Source organism: Thunnus thynnus, chromosome 20 (genome assembly GCF_963924715.1).
Source record: "Thunnus thynnus chromosome 20, fThuThy2.1, whole genome shotgun sequence".
NCBI classification, from domain to species: domain Eukaryota; kingdom Metazoa; phylum Chordata; class Actinopteri; order Scombriformes; family Scombridae; genus Thunnus; species Thunnus thynnus.
This window is the reverse complement of record NC_089536.1, coordinates 7,443,776-7,470,461: the sequence shown is the minus strand read 5'-3', so window position 1 is coordinate 7,470,461 and position 26,686 is coordinate 7,443,776. Positions and strand designations below refer to the sequence as shown.

General features: G+C 42.0%; 1 protein-coding gene across 7 annotated transcripts in view; it reads right to left on the bottom strand.

The window, feature by feature from the left end:
• tanc2b (tetratricopeptide repeat, ankyrin repeat and coiled-coil containing 2b) overlaps window positions 1-26,686 on the bottom strand; it is a 145,879-nt gene that overhangs the window by 31,645 nt on the left and 87,548 nt on the right. For 5 of the 7 annotated variants that reach the window (XM_067577201.1, XM_067577203.1, XM_067577204.1 and 2 more), the window contains 4 exons: window positions 17,725-17,841; window positions 11,023-11,171; window positions 6,254-6,437; window positions 3,819-4,067 (listed from right to left, as the gene is read on the bottom strand). In XM_067577201.1, the coding sequence (XP_067433302.1) occupies window positions 3,819-4,067; window positions 6,254-6,437; window positions 11,023-11,171; window positions 17,725-17,841 (699 nt within the window). The remainder of the gene's footprint in view (window positions 1-3,818; window positions 4,068-6,253; window positions 6,438-11,022; window positions 11,172-17,724; window positions 17,842-26,686) is intronic. The other 2 variants (XM_067577206.1, XM_067577209.1) reach the window with 1 other exon arrangement.

The window sequence follows — 26,686 nt, the reverse complement described above, 5'->3', positions numbered from 1 at the left end:
ATGATAAATAATGGAGGTCCTGGTTGTTAAACGATAATATTTCCGGTATTACACCGACTATGTAAGCAGAGGTGAGACCAGGGACAAAAAGGAATTCAGGAAAAAAAATGGATGAAAAGGTAATCATTGACACTTCTCCGCCCCCTAAATTGAAAAATGTTATCTCGGGTGAGCTGTTATATTAATTTACTGAATTCAGAGACTTTAGAGTGAGTTCACCGAATCTCAGAGTGTCTTTTATGCTCCTTTAGTCTTTATCTAAGGAGAGAATTACATAAGCTAGTGCATATAGATCCTCCAACATGGCACTGTCTTAAAGGGTCAGTTCCCCAGATTATATATATATATATGTTTAAAAAAATGTAACTCCTCTGGTATCTAGCTACAAAAGTATTAACAGTTGATATAATTTTAACTCTTTAAAACCAACCACTTTACAAGCCTATATAAACCAAGATATGATTTTATATAGTTATCCAGAGGCTGAGATGTTTCTGCTCTGTGACCTCTCAAACTGGATTTATTATCCAATTTATATCCATTTAACCTCATGAGGATGTTTCTGTGGTTCTGGAGGAGCTTTGTAGAAAATAACCTGAGTGATGTCATCAGCATGACCAAACCCTGCAGAGCAAGTTGAAAGGTTAACTGACTCCGCCTCATCCTGCTACCTTAAAGCATAGGTTCACGATTTTACAAGTTTGTCTTAAAACAGCAGTCAAGTGCCCAGATGAACATTGAAGGAGGTTTTTGCTCGCTGTAATCATTCCTTCTGTTCCCTGTCAAAAGGTGCTTATGATGTAAGTGACGGGGTCCTCGTTTTGTGCGAAAATGTAAGTAAAAGTTTATCTAAAGTTAATATGAGGCTCCAGCAGTCTGAGTTCGTTAAATCAAGTGGATATCTTCCAACGTTATTTTCTTTTTTATGAATAAAAATTCCCTCCTTGTGTTTCTGCGGACAGTGTTTCTTTGTTGAGCTGCGGTGAAAGGATAGTAGCAAACACTGGGATTCTGGCACTAAAAAGACTGTAATTTTGAATGATATCCACTTTATTTGACATATCTGGACGGCTGAAGCTTCATATTAACTTCAAACTTTAAAATACACTTAAAGTCAGTCCGAGGCATTGTTTCCCGTGACCTGGGATGCACCATGTTTGTTGTGGGTCTGATAATAAAGATCACATGTTAATACCACATATAAATTCTTCTCTCTGCTGAAACAAATGTAACTATTGCTTTTTCAATCGGTCTCCCACAACTTACAAGTTTAGTACAACACTAAATCTCAGGAGTACCCCTTTAATTTCCTTTAAAAAACAACATATCTAGCCTTTCAGTGAGCCAGGTAAGTCCCATCGAGGTCAGAAAACCTCTTTTGCATGACAGACCTGGCCAGGAGGGGACCAAACAACAACAGCAGGCACATGAATAAAACAACACTAAAAAAAAAAAAAGAAGCTAAGAATAGAAAACAATATGAATAGACACATAGACACGAAGGCTAAAATGAGCTAAAAACACAGACAAATAATAAAGATTCATTTACCACATAGCCTTGACTTCAGATAGAGATTTTTTAGAGATATTAGCACTGAATAAGGATGGTTTTTCTGCTCTTTTTGTCCTTTTTCACTGAATAAAAGCTTGACAAACAAAAAAATCTAACACCTTCTGGACAATTAAGATCTTAACATTCAGTTAAACTGTGCTCCTCTCACGTGAGCAGCGTTAGCACCACGAAGAGAGAGAGAAAAAAAAAGGGTAATACTTTGTTACTCCTTCCTCCATATCCATCGTCAGCTCTACCAACACACTGCCTTCATTAGGTAATAGAGTAGCCGCCTCCCTCCTCGTTTTTTCCTCCCCAGTCACCTCCTGCTTTCTCTCTCTCTCTCTCTCTCTCTCTTTCTCTCTCTCTCTCTCCTCACACATCAAAGCGAGTCTCTCTGTCACTCTGGGGGATAGAAATGGTTAATGCCTGGGGCTTTGATGTTCCACTGCTGTGTGAGCCCAGCCAATCCTCAGCCTGTGCTTGCCTCCCATCCCTACATCATCTAATAATTCTTTGTGGAGGAGAGAGAGAGAAAGATAGAGAGAGAGAGAGAGAGAGAGAAAGATAGAGAGAGAGAGAGATTATGAAACTCTCTTTCACTCCTCTTCCACATGCATCCATCTCGCTCTCCTCAATATGGAATTTCTGTTCCTGACAAATGCCTTCATAAAAATCATGTTTTTCGCACCATCTGTAGACTTATAGTATGTCTTTCCGGCTCGCCCAGCCTCTCCTTTGAAGGTCTGGGTATTGAGGGGCGGAGAGGAGATCGAGGGTGAATCTCTAAACCCGGCAGAGTCGCTGTTCTGCCAGACAGCGGTGTCAAACAGCGGAACATGACCGGCATAAAGAGAGGGTCAGAGCTGCAGTGACGGGGGCCTTGTCAGACATATTACAGTGTTTAGTGAAATATATATATGCGTGTCTACAGTACGTGCACTTTTTTTTTTTTTTCCTTCCAGTGGGAGTGGGAGAATAGATAGCATAATAGAGCTCATCGTCTGTAACAGCCTCTCTCTGATGGGCGAGAACAATAACACAATCAGGCCCATTAGAACTGCCTCAGTGTTATGAAACTGACATTTTTCCTGACATATTTACCGTTACTTTTGCGAGGCTTTGTGAGAGGCAGCTGTGGCCTACAATAAGAAAACACACATCAATGAACCCTCTGACAGCAATAGAAATGCCAGTTTTCCTATGTGATATTCTTCCAGCTGCGGTATGTTCTTATGCTGAAGCTGTTTTTTCCCCAGACTGTATTATTCTGCTTTGTGGTTTGAATTCATACCAGAGGGCTGTGACAGTTTAACAAAATACCACTGCAGATTTGCAGCTACCCAACATTTCAACATCACCCTATGAAAAATTTGAAAACAAAAGCAGTTTCCTCTCTAGATAATTAAAGAATTCTGCAAAAAATAACAACAAATTGAATCCAATCAAACCACAATTGCCCTCTTTTTATGACCAGGCTCAGATTTTAGGAAGTTTAGGGTCAATTTATCCCAGATTTGCTCAGTCTGGTGAGAACTGTGGTCTGGATCTTTTGACTGGTACTGTACTTGTTTTTGGTCACAAAATATCTGGGAATAAGAGCAGCTTACATTTTGTTTTACATTATTTTCATCCCCTGAACTGCTGGCTGATATCCCAATAATTAAAAAAAATGACATTTCTGGATGGTTACATCACAGCTAACAGCCAATGAGAGACAAGGAATGACTGTGTACAGCAACAATATGGTTTTTTGACAGCTGAAACGGAGGAGTCTAGCTGAAATGTGGCGATAGAAGATAAGGTCTAATGATACTCTATCAGGTTTTTTTGGCGCGTTAAAAAAATACAGATATAATGTCATAAAAACCACCGGTTGGTTCTTGCTCTGAAACGCTTTTAAAGTTGGACTCGCCCCACAAAAATATGAATATATTCCTCTGCTCTTGTGTGTTTCATTGTTACATTTGTGGTCACGGGAGTCAGACAAAGAGAAGTCAAAGGGAAAGAGAATTGAGAGAGGGGAGGATCAAAGGAAGAAAACAAGCAAGGAAAGAAAGCTTGAAAGAAGTGAAGAGGGTGGGAGCCCTAAATGAGTCAGAAATATGGTGTAATATGACTGAACACTGGCGGTTAATTCCAATTTTGCCAAAATTGGAAGCATTTCTAGACAGTATACCCATGCACCTTTAAACAACCTTATTTCTGGCTCTTTTAGAGTTTTTCTACTTTCACAGGAGTTGAGGGGAAAGACGAAGGGACTCACCAGCCACAGAGTTAGGGCGGGGCATGAGGTACAGAGGGATGGAGTGGGCAGAGTGGGAGGACATGCTCTCCAGGTTGCGCTCAGGGATTTTGTTGAGACTGTAGGTAGAGGCGGTCATGTTTTCATCCACCCTGTACAGGAACGAGTCCATGCCTGATTTCTGGGACTGCCACAGTTTCAGGTTTCCCCGCGAGCCCTCGCCGTATTTACCGCCTCGCTCCATGTTCTCAGAGTAGCTGGTCAGTGTGGCTGCAACGACAACAAAGAAAAAAGACACTTTCTTCAATTTCTTTTAGGCCATTGTCACATTAGGTTCGTGTGACTGTCCTCCACTTTACCCCACCGGTCTATTGTCACACCTATTTACTGTTGTTCCTAATTGATCTGCTGTATGTTGGTGTGATGCTTTTCTTGTCAAACTGCAGGTGTTCATCATTGTTGCCGGGAAACAATGTTGCCACCTGTTTTGACATACACAAAGTGCTTCACATCAGTGAGCATTTTATCTCTCCGGTTTTCTTGCTAACAGTGCAAGAACGCTGCTGTTGATGTCAACATGACATGTTCACACGAAGTGGGAGTACAGACTGCTTCTGACAGCGTAAGAAAAGTTCCACGGTTCATCTGGAAACTGATCACAGGCTGTTGCTGTTCAGATAACATCGGCTGTGGGTTTTTATTCACGCTCGTGTTTGGAATAAGCTTTCTTTCCAAATTTTTTGGTGAACCACACCCTTAATTCGGACTAAGCAGTCTATGAGAAGCACTCTGGTAATAAGAGAGTCACTTTGGGTTTTAGGCATTCCTACTGATTGTCGCAGGCTTTAAGTGTCAGGATGAGGAATCCTTGACTTTGGATTAAACTGACTGAGCAGATGTACCCTGTATAAAATCATGTGACTTGCTTTTATTTTGGTTTCTAACTTAATCGCTCTGCCTGGTTTGTTGTTTTTACTTCTATCATTTCTAGCTTCACTGGAATGATAAGACAAAGTTAACAATGACAGCTAAATAAATAACTAAATAAAAAATACAGATTAACCAGACCGCTGTCATCCTCTTTACCGCAAATTATGCTCTTATTCTTCAAGAATCTTTGAGGCTGGTGATAATGTATATTTTTCTTATATGAACAAATCTCATGAATGGATCCTACTAACAGGAACTGCCTGTGTACTCAAAGCCTGATATATCTTATCCCTCTGGTCCGTGGAGGTCAAAAACTATTCAAAACACATCAATGAGCCACATCCTTCCAGTGGGTGACATGTTCCCTCACTATAATGAACACACTGTAGTTTATCCAATCCCACATACACTTGTACGCCTGCTGCTGTAAATACTCACCAGCAGGCTAAATGTGCAGTAGTCCATAGCTGAAAATAGTCCTGGAAAAATACAATGTTTCCTCCTGTTTGAGTAACGTTTGCTAAAATCGACCGTGGCCAGCTGTTTTAGGCTCAGAATTACTGAGTCTTTTTATATATGTGACTTCTTTTGAAAGATTTATTTCTTCCACATACCACAAATAAGTATAAATAAGTCGGACAGTATTAAGAGATGGAGAGAGATGATCTTTTTCATTGACAATAAGAAAAACACAGAATAACATCAGCTTTATCCTTCAAAGTCCAACTGAAATCACATTTAATCATCCCTTTTTGCAGTCAAGAATGTCAAAGGTTTTTGTCAAAATTATTGTTAATAGTTTTTTATCATTAAATGGGAAGAAAAAAAGGTCTTTGGGTAAATATCAGAGCTGCCTTTCACTAAGGGGGCTGGAGGGTCGTGTCGGTGTCTGCGTTTGATTGACAGCAGCTGGTAGGCTGAGTGGTATTGAATAGTAAGAACCACAACATCATTTAAAGAGATATTTGCGGGTAGGTTTATATGCCGGCTAATGTGCTGCAGCTAATTAGCTCTTTAGCCTGCAAACCGATGTTAGCAGTGCACTTTTCTCCGCTGAATGTTTGCTTGGTGGCTCTTTCAACACGCTAAGATGCAGGATGAGACGTGTGTTCGTATTTGTAAATTGGATAATCTGTGGCTCATGCGTTGTGTAGCAGGATGGCGTCTTGCTGTTTGGATAAGTCATTGTGACTGTCTGCCTATGACAGAACACAGACATTAAATGCAAATATGGTTTAAAATGCAGCGATTCGATTGGATGCATAGAAACAAATTCTCCATCTACGCTGACAGGGAACTCAAAGAATAAACACAAAGATCATCTTAAACCAAAGAATGTACAAATAAATATAAAAGTCTTCTCAGTGGTTTCTGGTTTTTTCTCAAAGGAGAACACGCAACATGTGATTTACAGAGCAGACAGTATGTGTACACTGTAGAAGACAAAAGAACCTTTAATTTGGGTTGGACTTCCAAGGTATTTCACATGCATACGAGTTCTTTGTAAATCTGTGTGCAGATCTTACCGATAATCCCGCTGTCCCTGCTCTCCAGAGTTGAGGTGGGACTGGTGACAGAACCGTAGGCGCAGTCCTTGTTGCCGGCCTGGCCGGGCATGGCAGGGGGGAGGGTGGAGCAGGGGCTGCCTGCAGGGGGGGAGGCAGTGCTGCTGGTCAGGGTGGAGCACGGACTGATCCTCTGGTTCTGGCCCTGTAGACAGACAGACACACACACACACACACGTTTTAAAAGCTCTGTTTTGTTCCAACAACTCAATTAGCACAAAGTGGTATAAATGGCAAAGTACAATGTTTGAACTTTTAACATCTGAGTCATATACAGAGGGAAAATGTCATTTCAATATTGCAGTTTTCAAAAGCTCAGCCCCCCTGCTGGCTTCACCACATGTAGTCAGTCTTTCTCAGAGTTGTCTGTCCCACACGCACACAAACACATATCATAATAACTAACAATTTGTAGCATTTTTTTTCTAAAGTATAGGTCTGAAAGAGCTGACAAATACACACATACAGTATATTTACACACACAAACACTCTCAACAACTAGTATTCTTTCAGATTATGTTAATAAAGCCTGTAAATATTACCTACAACACCTACAATCACTGAGCACATGTACAAATGTAATACTTTATACTAATACTAATACTTTACAGCACAATTTACTGCAGCTGGCAAGAATAAACCAAACGTTGGGAGATGTAGCATAGATATCAGGGACGTGACCCGGAACATCAAAATGCAGGAAAACGCTCATTTCCCTTTTTTTTAGAAACAAAAGGGAGTGGCATTTCCCAAATCTGATTCTGTACAGTCCTGTAGCACAACTGTGGTTGTATAAATCTTCCTAAACATGTGGGAGCGTTGCAGTAGTTGTGACACTTAATTCACTTGGTTTTAAACACTAATACCGAATTTTATAATCTGGATTGAGCTCAACAGAATCACAATTTGTTGAAAATGAGTATCTTACCCTCACTGACAGGCATACTTAAGTGAATATTTTCCTCTTGATTGCAATGACTACAATTAAGTCCCTGAAGAAAAAAAGCTCAAACAGAAATCCCATACACACTATGAATACATATTCTTTCCAGTCTCAGCATTGTTTTGGCACCCTGCAGTGACCCTCTTCTGTGTCGGCTCAGGTTAGAAGACAAGAGACCGCGGGGGACAAAATAAAAACACTCGTCTGCTGTGTCTAATCTGCTGCTGAGGACACCCACAGATGCACTCTGACGCGGAAACAACAAAGATACATGCAAGCAAGAGGCATCCATGTATAGGAAGAGGGACAAGAAAAACAGGGATGCCGGGTGATTAAGTCCATGTATCAGACGTGAAAACACTAGAAGGTCTCTTCTTGACCGTGCTGTTGATGAGTTCAGGTCAACACTGGGGTGAACACTACAGAGGCCGCAGAGACGACAGGAAATGTGAAGTGGTGCTCAAGACAAAACCTCGTCTAGTTCAATACACAGGAGAAAGATTGAGTGTAACACACTTCGTCTAAGTTATTACACACACCCACACACATATACAGTCAGGAATAGGGCTGCAACCGACGATTTGCTCTCATTATTGATTAATCTGTCAATCATCTGTTGCGGCGGCCGTGGCTAATTGCAGGGTCGGTGATCAAACCAACCCCCGGGTCCTTCTGTTCACACTTCGAAGTGTCCTTAAGCAAGACACTGGTCCCCAATTGCTCCTAATAGCCAGACAGGCCTTGCATAATTATGATTACTTAATTAACCATTTTCTCTGTATCAAAGAAGTGAAAATGCTCATCAGAATTTCCCAGAGCCCAAAGTGATGTCTCCAACTTGTTGATTTGTCCAATCCCAACGATATTCGATTTGCTATAATGTACAACAGAGAAAACGGAGAAGCTGGAGCAGGACAATTTTTGACATTTTTGACAGTCTACAGTCTACAGCCAGGCTAATGGCTCTGCTAGGCTACTGTTAGGGTACTTAGGCACAGCTGTGCTTCCAGATAAATCCTAATGTCAGCAGGCTAACATGCTTAAAATAACAATGCTAACATGCTGATGTTACTCAGGTATAATGTTTACAATCTTAACTACCCCGTGTGATAGCATGCTAACATTTGCTAATTAGTACATTGCTGCAACTTCATTAGAAGTGCTGTAAATAATTGTTGCAAATAATGTAATCTCTCTCAGACCTTTGCTACTCTTTTTTGATTTAATTTTGAACACTTTGCAAATGTGTTTTTTGCACTAGAACTCTGATGTGCATGTACCTTGTGCCTGTGCAAAAGCAATAAAGTCTCTTGAATCTTGAAATCTTGAATCTTGACATTAATTTCTGTGCAACATTTAATGGCAATCCATTTAATAGTAGTAGAGACATTTCACTTAAAACCACACATATCAACCTCATGGTAGCCCTATAGAAAAAGTCAGAGGATCATCAAAGTCATGGAGATTCATCCTCTGGGGAACCGTGAATGTCTGCACAAGATTTCATGGTAATCCATCCAATAGTTGTTGAGATATTTCAGTCTGGACCAAAAGTGGTGGACCGACTTACCGACCTTGCCATCCATAGAGCCACAAGCATAGCACAGCTAAAAATGCAAATTATCAAGATAACTGCCTAACGGTCTATGACTAATTTTTAACCAGTTATCAAAACTGCTGTTGATTAACTTCCTGTTAACTGACTGTTTACTCAATCTATTGACAGATTCAGCACTAGTCAGGAGCATTTAAATATGTATGCCAGAGCAAAAACAAGCAACTCCAACAAAACATGTTTCACAGTAATACTTGGTGGCCGAATGAAGACACCTGTAAACTAGTCAACAACCTGTCCATTAAGGTACATTGCCTCTTGCCCTGTTCAGTGTGTTTGTGTGTGACTGACTGATCGAGAGAAGTGTCAAGTGTTGTGTTTACAGGAGTTTGACCACAACGCAAACTAACATGCACGTGAACGGATAAACCTTCAAACCCTCTACGCAACACACAGCGACAGCGTAGCTCTATCCGCAGGACTAATGAACCCCGCCTTGTGCAGGTCTGACCTTAAACACCGCACGAGGATTGGGTTGAGCTTGGAACATTGACTCTATTCAGGGAGCGAGAGCACGAGAGTATGAAAGGCAATTAACCGCACTCTCTGAGAGTTAAGGTCACCTTGTTCCATCGGCTGGTGAGGTCTCGCAGCAGAGACGCCAGCTATTGTAGGAATTTAACCATGTCAATTGGAAAATAGGTGGTAGATAGATGTTTTACAGATATGAAAAACCCTCAGCCCTCGCTCACTCCTTTTTTAAAGCGGGTCGATATCTGCCGGGCTTCATTGTTGATTAACTGTAAAAAAAAAAATTAGCTTTCTTAGTTATGATGACAAACATCAAGAGAGATTTTCAGCATCACTAGTGAGCTAGCAGTATCTTAGGGCTGTCAACTGAAAGCTATTAAATCCCAAGCAAATTAGAAAAATTACAACAGAAGCCCACTCTCTTATCTGCTAATAGATGGTGTCTTCGAGCAATCCTTGTCTTGTCATTTTTTGTTCGTTAATGAATCAAACAAATTGCAATCCGGAGAACCGTATTTGGGGCAGATATCTAAAATAATACGTTTGTACTGTGTGCACGATGCAGCGGGGTGCTAGTATGAGTCACGTCTCTAAAAAGAGCCGCTTGAATAAACCTCTCTCAATTTATACACCCCCACTGCTACAGCAGCGCTCACATCAAGCACAGGCAGTCCATCAGTCTAATCGCTTATCCACACTTGCTTCAGAGCAAACCCATACCTAGGCCCACTTTAAACGCTTCGGCAACAGGTTTGCCCCTTTTCCCCTCCCTATTCCTCCTCCTCCTCCTCCTCCTCTCTCTCCGCCGCAACTGTTTTCCTCGAGAAATTCATACCTATCAAATCAGGTTTAGGTAGAGAAACCAGGGCATCTGCTGCAGAGCTTAGAGCAGGCATGTTGTGCCAAGAGCGGTTTGTTGCACAACTGCCAAATTCACAAATAGAAAGGTCACGGTGCAGAGAGAAGATCTTCAGCCTAACCTGTTGCATGTGAACATAAGAATCATGCTGTCTTTCAATAAGTATAAAGTACTCTGGGAAAATAAATAATTAGGAGTGTTTGTTATATAAAAATCTAATTAGACGGGTATATAGCTGCTGCTTGATGGAGAGGCACTGTTACGCGTCTGAATCCAAAGCGCTTTAGTGTCTGAGGGCAATTTACAGAGAAGTCTTTTGATCTGGCTATCCTGGCTTCCAAAGATCTGTCAAAACTGAATGTAAACAAGCTCATTATAAAGATAAATGTCAAAACAGATCGAATCAGACGATTGTGCGTTCGTTGAAGTTCCCCAGCACAATCTCTCACAATAGAAAAGTGTCAAAATCACATAGACAATGAGACAATTAGATTAAGATAAAGCATATCACTAGCATGAAGGGTGATAAAGCACGTTTTTTGGCGCCAACCTTTTATCTGAAATCTCACACAACACCAAACATTACTCTTAAACTGACTCAAAGTGACATCATGGGATTTTGGAGTTGCAAACTCAGTGCACTGTCAGAAAAAAAAAAAAAACACATTTCCTGTCATTCAGACTAAGTTTTTGTCCACAAAAGTTCTCAGAGAAAAGAGAAAACGTTGTAACTTCTTTTCAAATAAATCCAGACAGAAATGAGTGTGAGTCACAACCTCACGGCAGATTCAGGTGTGAAGAAAAAAAAAAAAAAAAGTCCAGTTCATTAGTAAGACCATTACCTGTCTCGCCTCAGGTTCCTCCATGCTGTACTGGGTACCGGCTGGCCCCTCACTCACTTTGTCTCCCAGAAGGAAACCCAAGCGCGTCATCAATGTGTTGGCTGCCTCATCCACCGACGGAGGGGGGCCCAGCTCCTGGCTTGACTCCCCTGCAGAGAGGCAGAGGAGAGAGAGAGAGACGGGAGGGAGGGAAGGAGGTGGGGAGGGGAGGAGGGGAGGGGGGGGAGTGAGGAAGGCATTGCGGGGGAGAGAGGAAGGCACAAGAGAGAGGGAATGTGTGTCAGTGGTGGGCAGACAAAGAACAGCAGCTTGTTTGGCCATTTTCACTCACATACACACACACACACACACACAAAAAAGATATCCACCACCTCTTTACCTGGAAATACTACACACACACTATATCTGCTACACTCGCTTTGCATAAACCACAGCGACAACAACAGACCCGGACACAGGATACAGGACACCTGCGCTCAGGACAACGATATGAAACACCCTACCTGAGTTTTCCCGTAACTCAGCTCCGTGCATCAGAGACACATTCCACAACAGCTGGACGATTCGGCTGAGAGACTTTCATACATAAACTCCAAAAAAATCCCTTCAGCCACAACTAAAAGAATCCTTTCCTTTTTTTTTTCTCCACGCTGACAAGCAAAAGCCTTCCACACTGACGACAGCTCTCCTTCCGCACCACTCATCACCGCTGCAGCTCGTGTGACGTAATGAGATACGCCCTTCACCTGTGTGCTGTGTGTGTGTGTGTGTTTGAGAGAGAGAGCGATGGTGTGTGACTGACTGCACAAGATAAAGTGGGTGTGTATCCACCTCTCCTGAATCCTGTTTACAGAGACTCCTAGCTCTAAAGAGAGAAAAGAAAACACCAGGATAAAACCTACGTGATGATCAGATGATCAAAAAAAAAAACCACACACAAACACACACACTCGCAGTACTGAGGGATTTCAGTTGCCAACTCTGCACCCAAAACAAAATCCCCTGATGACCTCATCTTGTCGCCCTGTTGCCTGGTTATTTTCCATCCAGAACAAACCCTCATCGTTGGTATGGTATCATGTTTTTCAATAACACCTGGCTATCATGCCCTAGAGATACCTCAGATATCAATTTCATTTCAATTTATTCACTGGAGTGTCACTCTTGCTGCTAAAGCTTTGGTTAATTACTCACTGTGCTGGTTGTTAAAAGAGTAACTAGTGGCTAAATGCAAGCAGCTGTAATTGGACGTATAAGCCTCCGAATTGGCTCAGACATTAATGACATTGAAGCCAACAACATGAGATGGCCGGTGTTTAAATAAACAGCAGCAGAGACGGGAGACAGCTAGCGGCAGAGCCAGTTTTCTCTCCCCTTCCCTTTCGCTCGTTTTGCTGCGGGGCAGGTTGGACCAGACTGGCAGGTAGCTACGCTAAGTCCTGACTGACGACCATTAGACAGTCCCAGCCCACACCATCTCTCTCTGAAGACAGACAGCTTGTCTAAAGCCTGTGGCCCTCTCTCACTATTCTGTTCAAAGACCTACAGACAGACAGGCAATCTAAAGCTCTCCATTGGTTCATGGACGGACAGGCAGGGCACTGTTAGGATCCTCATTAGATTGACTCCGCGTCTCTGAGCAAGTAAGAAACCTTCTGAGAGAGGGGGGGGGAAAAGAAGCTTTGAAGCAAATGGGGATAACATGTTGCCAAGCCTGAACAAAAACACACACAGCAGCAACCAATAATGAGGTAATCACAGCACACATTAGGTCCAAAACAGCTAATTACGTATGAGCCTTGATGAGATGGATATAGCTGCTCAGTAATGCTGCTGGATAGACTTTATATGGAGCAGAATACATTTACGAGGGCCTCCAAGGTCACTGAATCACCGAAGATCCCTTGAGGAAGAGAGCTGAATGCAGTAATGGAGAAGATGTACGGAGATGGGATTACAGTTCCACCTCCTTACAGCTGATATCGCATGGGGGGGGGGGACAGCTGTGCAGTCATCAATGGGAGAAAATTGCAGGCAAACAAAAGTAAAAGCGGCCTTTCTGAGTATATGTGCATACAGTGTTCTTGCACGTGTTTGCTTGTGTGTTAGCTATATGCCTGCATGTCTGGACACGAAGGCAGTGAAAGCTTCCCGGTTGACAGACTGGTAGTAGTAAGCAGTGAATACATTAGCACTGATTAGTCAACTGCTCCCGGGGGGGTGGGGGGGGGGGTGGTTTGCAGCCATGACCGTGATCAAACAGGGGATCTGCGTGTCTCTCTCTGCCTCTGTGCCTTTTGCTCATCTCTTTGTCTACCTCTATCTGCCTGTACTGTATCTCTTTTTTAGTTCCTGTCTCTACCGCTCCCCCTTTGTTTGCTTCTTACTACAGCGTCTCTGTCCCAGCCAGCTGTTGGACAACCCTGTGCAGGGGTGAGCAGTTTGTCTGAGGTTCTTTTGATGTGGGAGCAAAATCTCTAATCTGGATGCCGCAGCCCACAGAAACTCCCTTGAGCTAAACATAGGCAATCCCTTTGTATACCATCCAACTCCCCAAAAAAACCCTTTAACACAGTCAAACACATGACAAACCCAGTTGTTTGGGCGACAACAATGGAGATGTCAAATGAAAGCAGCAATCTAACTGTTTGAGAGACCATAAAGAAACATATGACATCATAGCACGTGTATGGCGTCTACATCTGTTTTTAAATCTTCCTCTGCTTGTAACCTTTCATCATTTCATCATTATGTCATCTTTACATTGATTCATTTTAAGGTTCTTGTTTTACCCTGCATGGTCAGGCACCTGTGTACATCTGTGACCTGCTGTATCCTTATATCACCAGCAGGTCACTTAGATCTCCTGACCAGGGCTTACTGGTTGTCCCTCGCTCTCGACTACAAACAAAAGACGACTGAGCCTTTGAAACGGTGGCTCCGACACTGTGGAACGCTCTTCCTATAGACATACGATCCGCTGTCTCCGTTGACGCCTTTAGAAAGCAGCTGAAGACTCATTTATTCAAACTAGCCTTTGTCTCGCCTCATGCTGTCTAGCATTTGCAATTATGTGTGTTTTTAATGTCTTTCTGTTGCTTATAGTTTATTGTTTTCCTCCTTTACTGCTTTTCATGGTCCTATAATTAATAATTTTACTCTTGTGCAGTAGGTGCTATACTGAATAAACTTTACTTACCCACTCACTAATGAGCTACTATCAAAGGGGATACATACATTACCATAATGCAGAGGTTGTATGTATTGATTTCTTTCAGCTCACGCAGCTCTGTTTTTTGTTCTTTAAATACAGATTATGACAATCACACACGCTACCTCTGAAGCCACTGAAGCAACACATCAACTTCATCACTTCAAAGCTACATGACAGCACTCAGCACATCATGCACACCTTCAGCAGAACTTTCTCATCACAGTGACACCATGAAGTCCTTAATGAGAGGATTTGAATATGGATAATAAAAAAAATATACATATCATAAAACACATCTCTTATTTTTTTTTAACCAGCCCCCCCCCCCCATCACACACACACACACACACACACACACACACATACACTCCTCTCCATTGGATTCCTGAGCTGCGAAGGAGACAGATGGTTGCCATAGCAACTATCTTTGCGCGCAGCTAGGAATGTGTTTCTGTGCAAGCGCATCTGTTTCTCCCCGGCCGTCCACGGATCTGCCCTCATGAGCCGAGAGGCAGAGAGAAGCATGTGTGCTGCAGGCGGGGGGGACTGGACGGGACAGGAGATGGTATTAATAGGGCCCGAGCCGCAGGTAAGATAACACACATACCATGCTGTTGCTCCTGTTTCACCTACACCTGGACGCTTTCACTTCAGCGGTGCGAATCCATAGAGAGCTAAATACGTATTCACCGGGCTCCCAAAAGTAACCCACACACACATTTTTTTTCTGCTTCCAAGTAACACATCGATTAAAAAGGTGAAAAAATGAATCTGCAGAGTGGCTGTTACAGGAAATTAAAAACAAGGTAGATTCACACCTATTTTTAGAGCTGCAGGTCAAAAGATATATGACTAAAAATGAACACACGAGCACAGATACACGCAGGCGAAGACAACATCGAGAAACCGGCGACTGGAATGCTAATCAAGATATCAGAAGAGTGAATTTCACATTCCTCGTGTGCACAGTGGAGATGTTTATCTATACCACAACACTTAGAGGACTCATACATTAAAGCATTGTGGACTCAGAACACCAGGGTCTAGGTTAGACGCAGGCGATAGGATGATATATGCACCGAGACACCATATCAATTTGTCAACTGTCAAAGATTTTGCCCTTCTGTTTATTCCATAGTGGTGTTATATATTGTGTTGTATGAGGCCATTGCGGAGAATGCTGCAAATCAATGAGTAGGACTGTTTTATGGCAGTAATGGATTTCTACATGATTATTGCATCAATGTGATGACGTACCTTGTTTTGTTAGGTATTTAATTGGCTGGATTAACCAAAAACACCTGGTTATTTTATCCATAAACTCTCAATTCTCAGTGGATTTGCCAGAAAGTATTAGAGAAAATGGGTTTCTTTTGTTATTATTTGTGGTATTTTAATGTTTTATTTGTATGTTTTATTAGCATGCTGTGTTGAACGTCCTGTCTGTCCTGCACTGCCACTAAGGCAAGATCCTAACAACCTTTGTTGTAATAGAAATAAAGTTAAAGGTGCCCTGTTGTAAACAAACAAAAGTTATGTTTACATTGGTTACAATGTATTATTGTGGCTTAAAAAAATCAAATCCATTTTCCTCCTCATAAAACATTTGCAAAGCTGATTTTTCTTTGAATGTTGCATTGTCTACATGTTCACCAGCTTGCAGTCTTCTTCTTCCTCACTGCCTTTGTTGGCACGTTGCTGCATTTCTTGGCGCTTTACCGCCACCTGTACATCCTTGGTATAGTGTGAAACCGTTGGCAGGAACGTGTATCACTTCACCCACAAGCCTGTGCCCGTACATGTGCACGAAAAACAACATAACAAGGACCCCCTGCTACTGCAAAAAACTGCTCAATAGTGCCACTATAGGACAAAAACGCCACAGGATACATTTTACTCAACTTAAGTCAACTATATATCAACATGGTCAAATATAAAATGACATAAATCATGATAGTAGATTTTATGCTTTGTGGGTTGGAGGAGGAGGATGGTTGTTGGTGAATTTTACAAGCTATCTCACAAAATATTCACAAACCATATTTATGAGACTACAATTTCTTTGTGAACCATAAAAAAAAAAAAAAGATCACCTGATACCTGCCTTCCTCCAGGCAACAGTGTCAGAGGCAGAGTGCGGACTGGCATGCGATCAGATGTTTAAGTCTCTGCCCTGCTGTTAACTCATGCCAGGGAGCCCTTGTTAAGAGCTAAGATGTCCATCTGTCCACCTGGGAGGTTGCGATTCCTCATCTCTGAAAACTCATCTCAGCCCCTGGTTCCTCTCCAGCTCCACAGAGTTGTTATTGTGCAGAGCATTCCTGTTTGTAATCAAACTGTTTTCCTGCCTCGATGGCGGCGGAGATTACCATTTCAAACTCGAAATGTCACATCTGCGGGATCTCTTAACAGCTCATCTCCGCTGATAGGTTATTCCGCAGTCTATTTCGCAGGATTGATGCAAAAATAAAAAAGTCAGGGTCAAGAGTTTTTCATCCATGAGATTCGACAGCAAGGTGGCAGAAACAAGGGTTTTTCCTACGTTAGTGGGTACTACATACCATATAGACTTTTACAGAAATATGCAATACTATAAAATGATACGTTCTAGTACATCTCTATAGACAGATCACCTACTTAGAGCTCCCATTGAGCAGAGACTCAGCAGAAGAGGCTGACAGACGGATATGGGTGGCAGCACTCTGTCGACCATTTTCCTCCTACAGTAAGTTAAACCAGTTAAGCCCTCAGACCCCCATCACTATTTCTCTCATGTCTTCATCCAACCCTGCGGTGCTGGGAGCATTTTTTCCCCCCACTCTGTCGAGAAGTCCGCACAGCCACCGGAGGTCGAACCCAACAAGACAGGTCAGGAAGCTAACACTGCGTTTCTCAGTGGCAACAGGAAAAGGAGAGGCGAGATGAGAAAGCAGATATACTAGAACCAAATCTCAGCGGCGCACTATCCCCGAGTGACCCGCTTTGCTGTCCTCCCTGAGCGAAAAGAGGGAGAGACAGAGGAAGGAGGAGGGAGAGAGAGAGAGAGAGAGGGGGTTTGACAGGGATAGACTGGGGAGAAGGAGGGGGGGTTGGTTGAGGGAGATCTGGATTGTCTGCAGGATTACCGAGCAACCGCCGACTGTAAAGTTAACAGAAAACAGCGGCGGCACCTAAACAAGCTCCGCGCTCGCAAAAGCGGAGCCGAGTGAGAAAGCAGCACGGGGAGGATTAGAGCGACAGAGAGGGAGGGAGGGAGGAGGCGATGAGGATGGACGCTGTGGGCACCGGCAGAGCTATTTCTTTAATGACCTTAGCGATGTTTTTACAGCAGCCGGCAAAATAACTGGCAAAAACCGATAAATTCCCCCTCCCCGTCTTTCTCCGTGTCCCTCTCTACTGCTGCATTCACTGACTTTTATTCAGAGAGGAACCGACATGCATAAAGTAACACAATGAAATGATGGGATGAGCTGGCCAAAAAAACTTACCAGGGCAGTATGTGTCCAGGTCTGGATTCTTGGCAGTGGTAGAGGTGTGTGTAGGGGAGCCAAGCTCTGATTGTGGAATGCGAGGGCTCTCCACAAACTTTGCTTTCCGCAGAGGGGCTGGGAGCAGAAAGCGCACACACATATAGAGAGGGAGACAACATGTACACACACAGAGAGACACACACACACACACACACACACACACACACGCACACACACATAGATCAGGGAGATGGAAGAAGACCAGAAAGAAGAGAGGAGTGACAGGGACAGGACAGAGAGGGAGGAAGACAGAGAGCTTATGAACTTGAAGCAGCACACTGATAAAAAAAGAAAACATCCTGAAGGCTTTCTTCATTGCCGTAGATCAAATAAAGCTTAAGCATGAGTTGGGCAATCAGGGCAAAAACCAATACACCAGACAGAACCTCAACCCACGTCTGGTATGTGAAAACATGACCGTACTTCCTCCGTAGGAGCCGACGTACCGTGGAACGCACAAACACTCGCAGAGAGGCGAACATGATGCACCTTTAAATAAAGATGGAGTGCAAAAATATGCTTGTTGTCCAGTGTCATAATCGCACCAAGAATGCAAAATGACATCCAAGTCTGAGACATCAAATGACAAGAGATGCAGAGAGAGAGAAAGAGGAGTGTTTGGTGGTGGTAGTGGTGGTTGTGACACAATCTTTTTCTGGGTTCTCGGTCACAGCACACAAGGCTTCAAAGCGCTGTTACCCAAACCAGCTTATAGTATCATGATTGCTTACATTGCGGCTGCAGTGGCAGGTCTACTAGGCGCAGGGATTTACAGTGCAGAGGAGTCTTTAAAACCCACAGAAGGAGACGCCAAAGAAAACTTTACCACACATCCAGCGGCATTCTTAAGGTTGTTGTTATTGGCTCTCCGCTCCCCACTACCATAACGCTCCCCTGCACGCCATCTGTGCCTTTTAGTGTGTTGACGATCAACAAAAAAAAAAAGAAACTATGGCTTTGCTAAAACGTGTACATTTAAAAAAAAAGCAGACAAAGATTGACTTTTGTTACCCAGAGACTTCACAACTATACTCACATTCAGCAGGAAGCAGGAAATATTTCTGCTTCTTTTCTCTGAAGTTCAGCAAATATCAACTCAATCATTTGCGAGGTTAATTTGTTTCATCTATTCTTTCTTTTTTTTGTACTTGTGGGGGTTTGGGAGAGGCAGGAGTTAAGCATAATTTGTTCTTAATTGACTAATCTGGTTAAATAAGGGTTTAAAATAGATTATGTATTGTATGCTGCAACTGTTAACACTTCTTATTACGGGTGAATGCACATGTCCAAAGCTATTTGGCGCAGCAACACCAGAGTGAACCTGAGTGGGGTGAGCGGGGAGTCACGAGCGGCAGTCGAGACATATGTTCAACCAACAATGACTGCAGAACCAGCTCGCCGCTTTAGGTTCATGTTTCATGTAACGCCAGTAGAAGGCATGTGTGTGTGTGTGTGATGTATATAATGGGTTGAGGTTCAGTTAATCCAGTTGTCTGAGTGTACGTAGATAGATTCAACCAAACTGCAGCAGGATTGTAAGGATTTATAACATTATAAACTTTATATCTTTAGGTTTAGGACTACTGGAGGGACAAGACAAGCACTTGGAGACTTTGGACTCGCAAAAACTAATGTTCACATTTCATAGACTACAATGATTAATCCATTAATTGAGAAAATAATCAGCAGATTAATCGATAATGAAAATAATTGTTAGTTGCAGCCATAATAGATAATAAAACATATGCACAGTAGAATCTGAAGAATCCTCTAAACTCTAAAATGCATCTTTCTTGTGGAGCATTTTGTACCTTTATTTGAGAGTGAATGGATAGTAGACAGATGACAGGAAAAGAGGAGAGAAAGCAGAGACAGACTGGGAATGTTGTGGTTCCTGGTCAGTGCCTGAACCCCCCCCAGCCATCCATCCGAATCTGCATAAAAGCGCATCTCATCACTGCCGAAATCGCAATATCTTCAAAATGTCAACTCTTCAACTAAGAAAAAAAAACAGCTCTGCTTAGTGAAAGTGATTTTTGTCAAACACTGGTAACCCGGCATATCCAGGATATAAAGCAGCTTTATATCTGTGGTAGAGTTTCTCATCCCCTGAGGGAGCATGTAATTCTTCAATTCATCTGAAAACATAAAGATGACAGCTCATGGAGAAAAAGTTGTGATGGCTTATTTTTTTTTTCTTCAACAATATCATTTAAAACAATCTGCACCGTGGTCTAGATCTGCACCAAAGAATCAATCAATTGTTCTTTGTCCCATGCTCTAACTTTCCGCCAAATTTAGCAACATCTGTTCTCAAGATTTGAGATATTCTGCTCACAAACTGGAAACAAAGCCTTCTTAACAGAGGAAATACAGAACTCCTTCAGGTATATATATGAGTATATATGTGTGTAAAGTAGATGCTTTCACTTGCCACACACAGTGTTAACTCTGTGTCGGTATGGTCACGTCTAGGAAGTGAGCCACAGAGCACAGACGCCACGGTGAGAAACTACAACTGACAGCCGTGCAGAATCATCCACGACTGGATCCGACGCCATGACAGCGACTCTGACAGAGACATACGTGATAGATCCCGCCTGACAAACATGCTTACAGGCAACTCAGAGCTCATTTTATAAATTATTAGTTAGATAAATTGACTAATGTTTTACAAGTTAAGACAGAAGAAGTATCCGTCTTAAGCTTGATAGGATGAAATCTATAAAATAAGTCAGGAAATAAATAAACACCTGAGTTGTAAAATGATATACAAGTGAGGAAAAGTGAATACATTTCCATATTTATTCATATTTATATCCATTTACCTATAATTATCTTTCATATTTTCCTATCCCCATGTAGTTGTCTGTTTATTTTGTTTGCTCATTGATTCATTATGACAGATTTTGACTTCCAAAGTGTTTCCCATCTTTCATAATCATCTATCATTTGTTACAAGACACTGGTCAAAACTGGTGAATCTTCATCTGTTCGTTTAAAGAGTACTTGTCTGCACACTCGAGCAGAGCTTTGATCATCTGTTTTGCATCACAGGGAATTAAGCAAGTAAGGAAAAAAAACAGGCCTATAACAGTCAGTGGATATAAACGGGGAGAACAAGTTAAGAAACGGTAAAATGTTGCGAAAAAATTCACACATATAATCCAACAGTGTTTCTCTGTTTTTAGCTTTTAGCTTTTTTTTCATGAGTCTTGAAAAGTTCACATGGGTGGGTCACATGAAAAGGGAACAATACAGCAGTATGCAATGGCTTTGGGCCCAAAGTTAGATTTCTCAATTTCTTTTTTAAAACCAGAGTCCTGCTTTATTCTGATGAACTTCTCTTGCAGCTGCAGTGACAAGGTTGCGACAGCTTGCGCTAGCTTGTAACAAGCTACCAGACTTTGCTGTGAGACGGACTGAGTTTTCACATGATGGAGTGCCTGCAAGAGCCTCCACAACTATTTCTTCATATGCCAACTTTTTTTTTTTTTTTACATTTTAAAGCTTTTACAGTACACCTGTGTAACTCCAAGGGGACACTAGTGCTGCAGAACACAACAGAAAATGACTGAGCTACAGGGCTAAAATCAATTTTCTCTTTTTTTTTTTTTCTCCTCCAGAGTATCAGTTTTTGGATATATGGTGCCACGGAGAACCTGAGATTACTATTTCTTTTGTTTTCTGTCTTCCTGATCTCACCTCTATGAAATGGCGAAGTGAGAGTCTGTCTATTGGAGTAAATCCCCTCTATAGCAGCGGCTCCAGGAGACTAAATCCCAGGGACTTCTCTCCTGCAGTTCTGTTGTCAGTGTGTGCCAGGCTGAGGATGGGTGACAGTATGATGGATGGCAGCAGGCAAATCCACTCCTCTAATGAGCTTATGAATAAATATATCTAGTCAGTGTGTGCAGATGCACGTGGCCGTGAAATAGATATTTGTTACATGCTTTGGATGTGAGGGTGTGAATATGAATATGCATGCGGCATGTATGCAAGTGTACATGTGAGATTAGAGCGAGAAAGGGGAGGGGAATGCAGAGAGATTGGTGACAATAAACAAGCTCAAGGATGATGGGGAAAAAAAATTTAAAAAGCTGATCTTTATTCCCAAGATTGAAGACAGCCTTTGGTGAAATTATATAAATAAATAAAAAAAAAAAGTCACTATTGTGATTCAAATTCTCGTACGCAGGGTGTGCATATGAAAGAGGAAAGCTGCTTTTCAACGTGACAGTCCCCTCAGACGCAACCTGGCTTTTCAACAAACAAATGACAAGATCTGAATGTGAATATGGAAACTCCGACGTGCGACGCACAATTTCTCATTTACCGCAGATGAGTGAGTGATAAAGCGAGTGAAAGGAGACATTTCTATAGCAGTGAAGTATTTGTCTGTAGCACTGTCTCAGTTACATACGACCTCAGGCACCCACTCAGACAAAGACACGGGCACCCACACACACACACACATACACACATATACACATACAGAACAATAATGTGGGTGAGGACATACATTGCCCAGCTGTCTGCAACCCAAGCAGAGCTTTTACAGAAACCCTAGCACGCGGCACCGGTCACCATGGCAACAGCAGAGCACAGGCATACGAGTCTCGTCCACCTTTTTCCAAGGTGGCGGTAAACACAGGGCAGAGGATGACTTCACCGGCGTTAAAAGCTTCAAGGTCCCGACGCATTTTCTCAAATGTAATCAAACAACCTCTCTGTATCGACGAGTCCCGGCTGCTTCGGCAGGACGAGGTCTTCCCCCCCTCGTCACCTCGATTCAAAAGATTCGGCTTTCAAAGACGCAAGCTGCTACAACCGCGGCTCTGATCCTTTGTGCTGCGGCTACTTTTGTCTGCTATGCCTAAAAAAAGAAGTGAAAGTGGTCTTTATTAAGTTTCTTGACAAATGTGGGGACAATAAAGAAGTTTTTGTATGTTTAATGGTCAAGATGGGAAGATATGATGTAATCAAAAATCACTTTATAAGGATATGTTTCCAATATTTCTATATTTCATGATATAAATATGTGTTCTAGTGTTATGCCTTACATTAGATTAAACTTTTCACACATGAAAAACTAATTTTGTCAGATTTTCATTTATAATTCTCTCAGAATCCTTAATTTGGACGACAAAATGTTGTAAAAAGATAATATAATATAATGATTATATCATCAAGCTACTGTTGATAATATATGGAAGCATTGCCCAGCCGTGTTGTCTGAATTTAGGAGCAACTAAACACCTGGTGAGTATCTTGTTTTTGCTGCTCCACTGGTTTAACTTCTCACCTTGCTGCACTGAGGTAGAAACGTACTTTAGGGTATGTCAGTGCATGACAGTGACATCACCGAACACTTCCGACAACATTACATCAGCCAGCGTGGGTGCGGTCGGAGGTGAAACAGACTTTTGAACGGAGGAGGCGGTTGGCGGTTGTAAAAGGTCCGTCCTAAAACAACAGTCATTAGCCCGAATGATTCTCACTGTAATCATACTGACCATTAATAGATCCCCTTCCAAATCCACATCCTCTCTTCCAGGCAAAAAATGTATTTAAAAGTTGATTTGAAGATAATATGAGGTTTCAGCTGTCGACATTGGTCAAATCAAGTCAATATCTTTCAAAGTTAGTCTTTTTTGTGCCAAATTCCTTCTTTTTGTTACCATCCATCCACTAAAGCTGAAACGACTGTAGAAGAAATCCACTTTATTTGACTAACTCAGACAGCTGAAGCCTCATTATCTTTTATTATTATCATTATCTCTAAACTTTTAAATAAATTCTTTCTTAAAATGAAGACTGTGGATTTTGGCCCCCATCATTTACATTGTAATTGCGTTTGGAAGGAATCTTCTAATGGTCAGTATGAACAGGAGGAATGATTACAGCGAGCAAAACCTGTTCATTCGGGCACCTGACTGTTGTTTTAAGACAGAAAATTGTGAACCTTTACTTTAACTTTAATTTGAACGCCGTGTTCAGAACGTTGTTGGTGCCTTTGAGAAGATCGCACAAATTTTCAAGTGATTAATGACATTTTTTGAGCATGTTTTATGTCTTTATTAGAGATGTCAGGAAATGGCAAATGGCAACAAAAGCCTCCAGTAGGCATCTAAAAAGGTTCACCATCGGCATCCTAACCCGCCCAGAAGCCACCAGCACACTCTGTTATGTGACCGTCACGGCTTTGATGTTAATCTTTGAGACAGAGGAGATTGTCCGCTAATAGGCTAATGGAGTCAAAAGAGATGTATTAAAATGTGAGTACAAAGTTTGGGGTAAATTTTACACTGAATCTTTGATGTCACTTTTTTTTATCTTTTGCTTCTTAAGCATCTATACGGATGACTCCTTTAATATTTTATTCATACAGTGATAGTGGATGATGATCAGGACTTGATGCTGAGGACTTAAGATATGCTGTTTTATATTAATTTCACCAGTCTTCATGTATGACCCCGAGGCTTGTTCCCAGTGTGCATTCGGTAATCCGGCTCAGAAACCAAGGATGATTTTGCGTGCTTGTCTTGTTGACTTGTTAACAAAACAATGCAGACCAGATGTTGCTGTGCAACACGGTGAGCTGTTCAGTCACAGCCTCAAAAAACAGAGGCTGCTGACAGTCGGCAGCAAGTGCAAGTCCATTAGCTAGACTGCTTCTCCCTCTTTTATGTATGCCAGTGAGTGTGTCTGCACACACGCGCATGTGTATCTATCATTACAGCCTTGGGAGGATTAACAGAGCAAGGTGAGGCAAAGGCAGAATTTTAAGAGGGTGGAGGGAGGGGTTGATTTTCTAAGAATGCTCATTAGCTGAGCTCTCTTTTGCCCAAAAAGCTGTTTAACGTTTCACATAACCTTATTGGGTCAGGATTAGACCAATAGCAATAAATCAAGCAATATTAAAGCTATACCAAGAAATGAGCAAATTAATCTGGAGGACTTAAATCTATGCCTAGATGTAGGTATTCTGAACTGTTCATCTACTGAAGTATCCAAAATCAAAGGGGACGTATCATGCACATTTCCAGCTCTACTGGAATATCTTTGCATGATTTACAGTTCAAAAAACTCCATAATTATCTTATACTGGCTCTTTATGCAACCCCTCGGTTCAGCCTCTGTCAGCAGGCCTAGCTCCTGATGAGCCCTCTCTCTGTTCTGATTGGTCAGCTTCAGGGAGCTGCATCTCAGCTGACTGCTGGCTTCTCGGGAGGCTACGTAAACAAACAGCAGTAATACGATTTCACTTGTTTTTCTCAAAATGGAAACTTCTCACATACATCCGCACCTGTTTGAGCCCGATTCTGATGTGAAATATGCGAGTAGACAACGTGAACAGCACGTGGAACAAGCTTAGTAAAAGGATAGGCTCCCGAACAATCTAATGCCAGCACAAGTAGGAGGTCACTTTGCTAACGAAGTATTTAGAGCAGGCTGAAGCCCTGACTTTTGACTTGCAGGGAGCACTTCTACATACATTCACCTCAAGTTTTGGACCTTTAACCATGTTTAACATAGACATCTGACATCATAACAGTATAAAAATAACAGAAAATCATAAAAAAAAAGTCCCCTTTAAAAGATTTTGAAAAGATCTTGACAAAGGGAAACAGCTGGTAATCCTTACACACGACCTTTAAGGCTGTTCTCGAATGCAGACTGGACTTGACTAAACATGATGTGGCTTTTTCCCTCATCTTGGCCCATAACGCTGTGGAACATCCTGCTTGAGCAATTGGCACTGGAAAATTTTTTAAAAATCCACCTTAAAAGCACATTTAACAGACGACTTTCTAGGACCAGTTACATTTTCTATTGACCTACCTACTGTACCCTTATCTGGGCTTTTAACTCAGCTTGACTCTCACTTCCTTTTGACTATTCATTCATTGCTTGTAAGGTACTTTATAACATTGTTAATGAAACTACTAATGAAATGTATTGTTCATAATTATTGCTTAAATGAAGCCCTTCAACTTGATGCTATTTCAAGAGGAGTACTAGCGGACTGTTTTATTAAATTTTGCCACACTGAACCATTTATATGATCTAAGGAGCTTTATTTTTACCAAAACTATCGCAGGTCAAGATCTGTGATGTGTATATATGTGTATATCCTCCTTATGTCCATACTGCAGGCTGTCAGGGCAGCTGTCTACTCTGGTGAACAAACCCTTCATTCCTGAAGGACTCTTCTCTCATGACTCAGCTGTAGAAGCACAGCGGCTATTGTTAACACTGAGCAGTTCAGACACTGTTAACTTTCTTTTCTTATGGTTTCGCTCCTTCAGCGGCGGGTTGACACAGAGGTGTGACCTCGAACTTTTCAAATACCCTGCCGCAGCAGGAGACGAGGGAGGCCTGAACCCTTGAGGATACCGATGCACTGAAGACTTACACGCCATAACACTTTAAGGAAGTGAGAGTAGCATAATTGCCAAGGACACCACTTGCTACAGTGGTCTAATTATAGCTAGGCTGCCTTGACCTCTGCCCCAACTGGAGTTCAGCCCCTAGTGGGGATATTTATAACCTTCTAGCTATATTAAACTTGAAGACCACACCCTCGTCATCGAGAAAATCAGGATGAGCTGGATGTTTTGCTGCTGTGATATAATTAAGGAATTAAATATTCACAAGAAGAGAAAAAAGAGGAAAAGCAATACATAACTGATTCTGAGGCTTCTGATTGAGCTTCTGATTAACATGTTTCTGATAATCTCAGACTATCTTCAGCATGACATAAAATGAACATCAAAGCCCCCTAAAAAATTCTTTCATGTCTGAAAAAAAGCTGTAATCAATTGTTGCTCTTACATAATCCTGTAGACATAGTTAGCAGACTGATTGCAGCCATATAAAGTCAGAGCTGTGATCCAGGCAAATGCCTCATAACGGT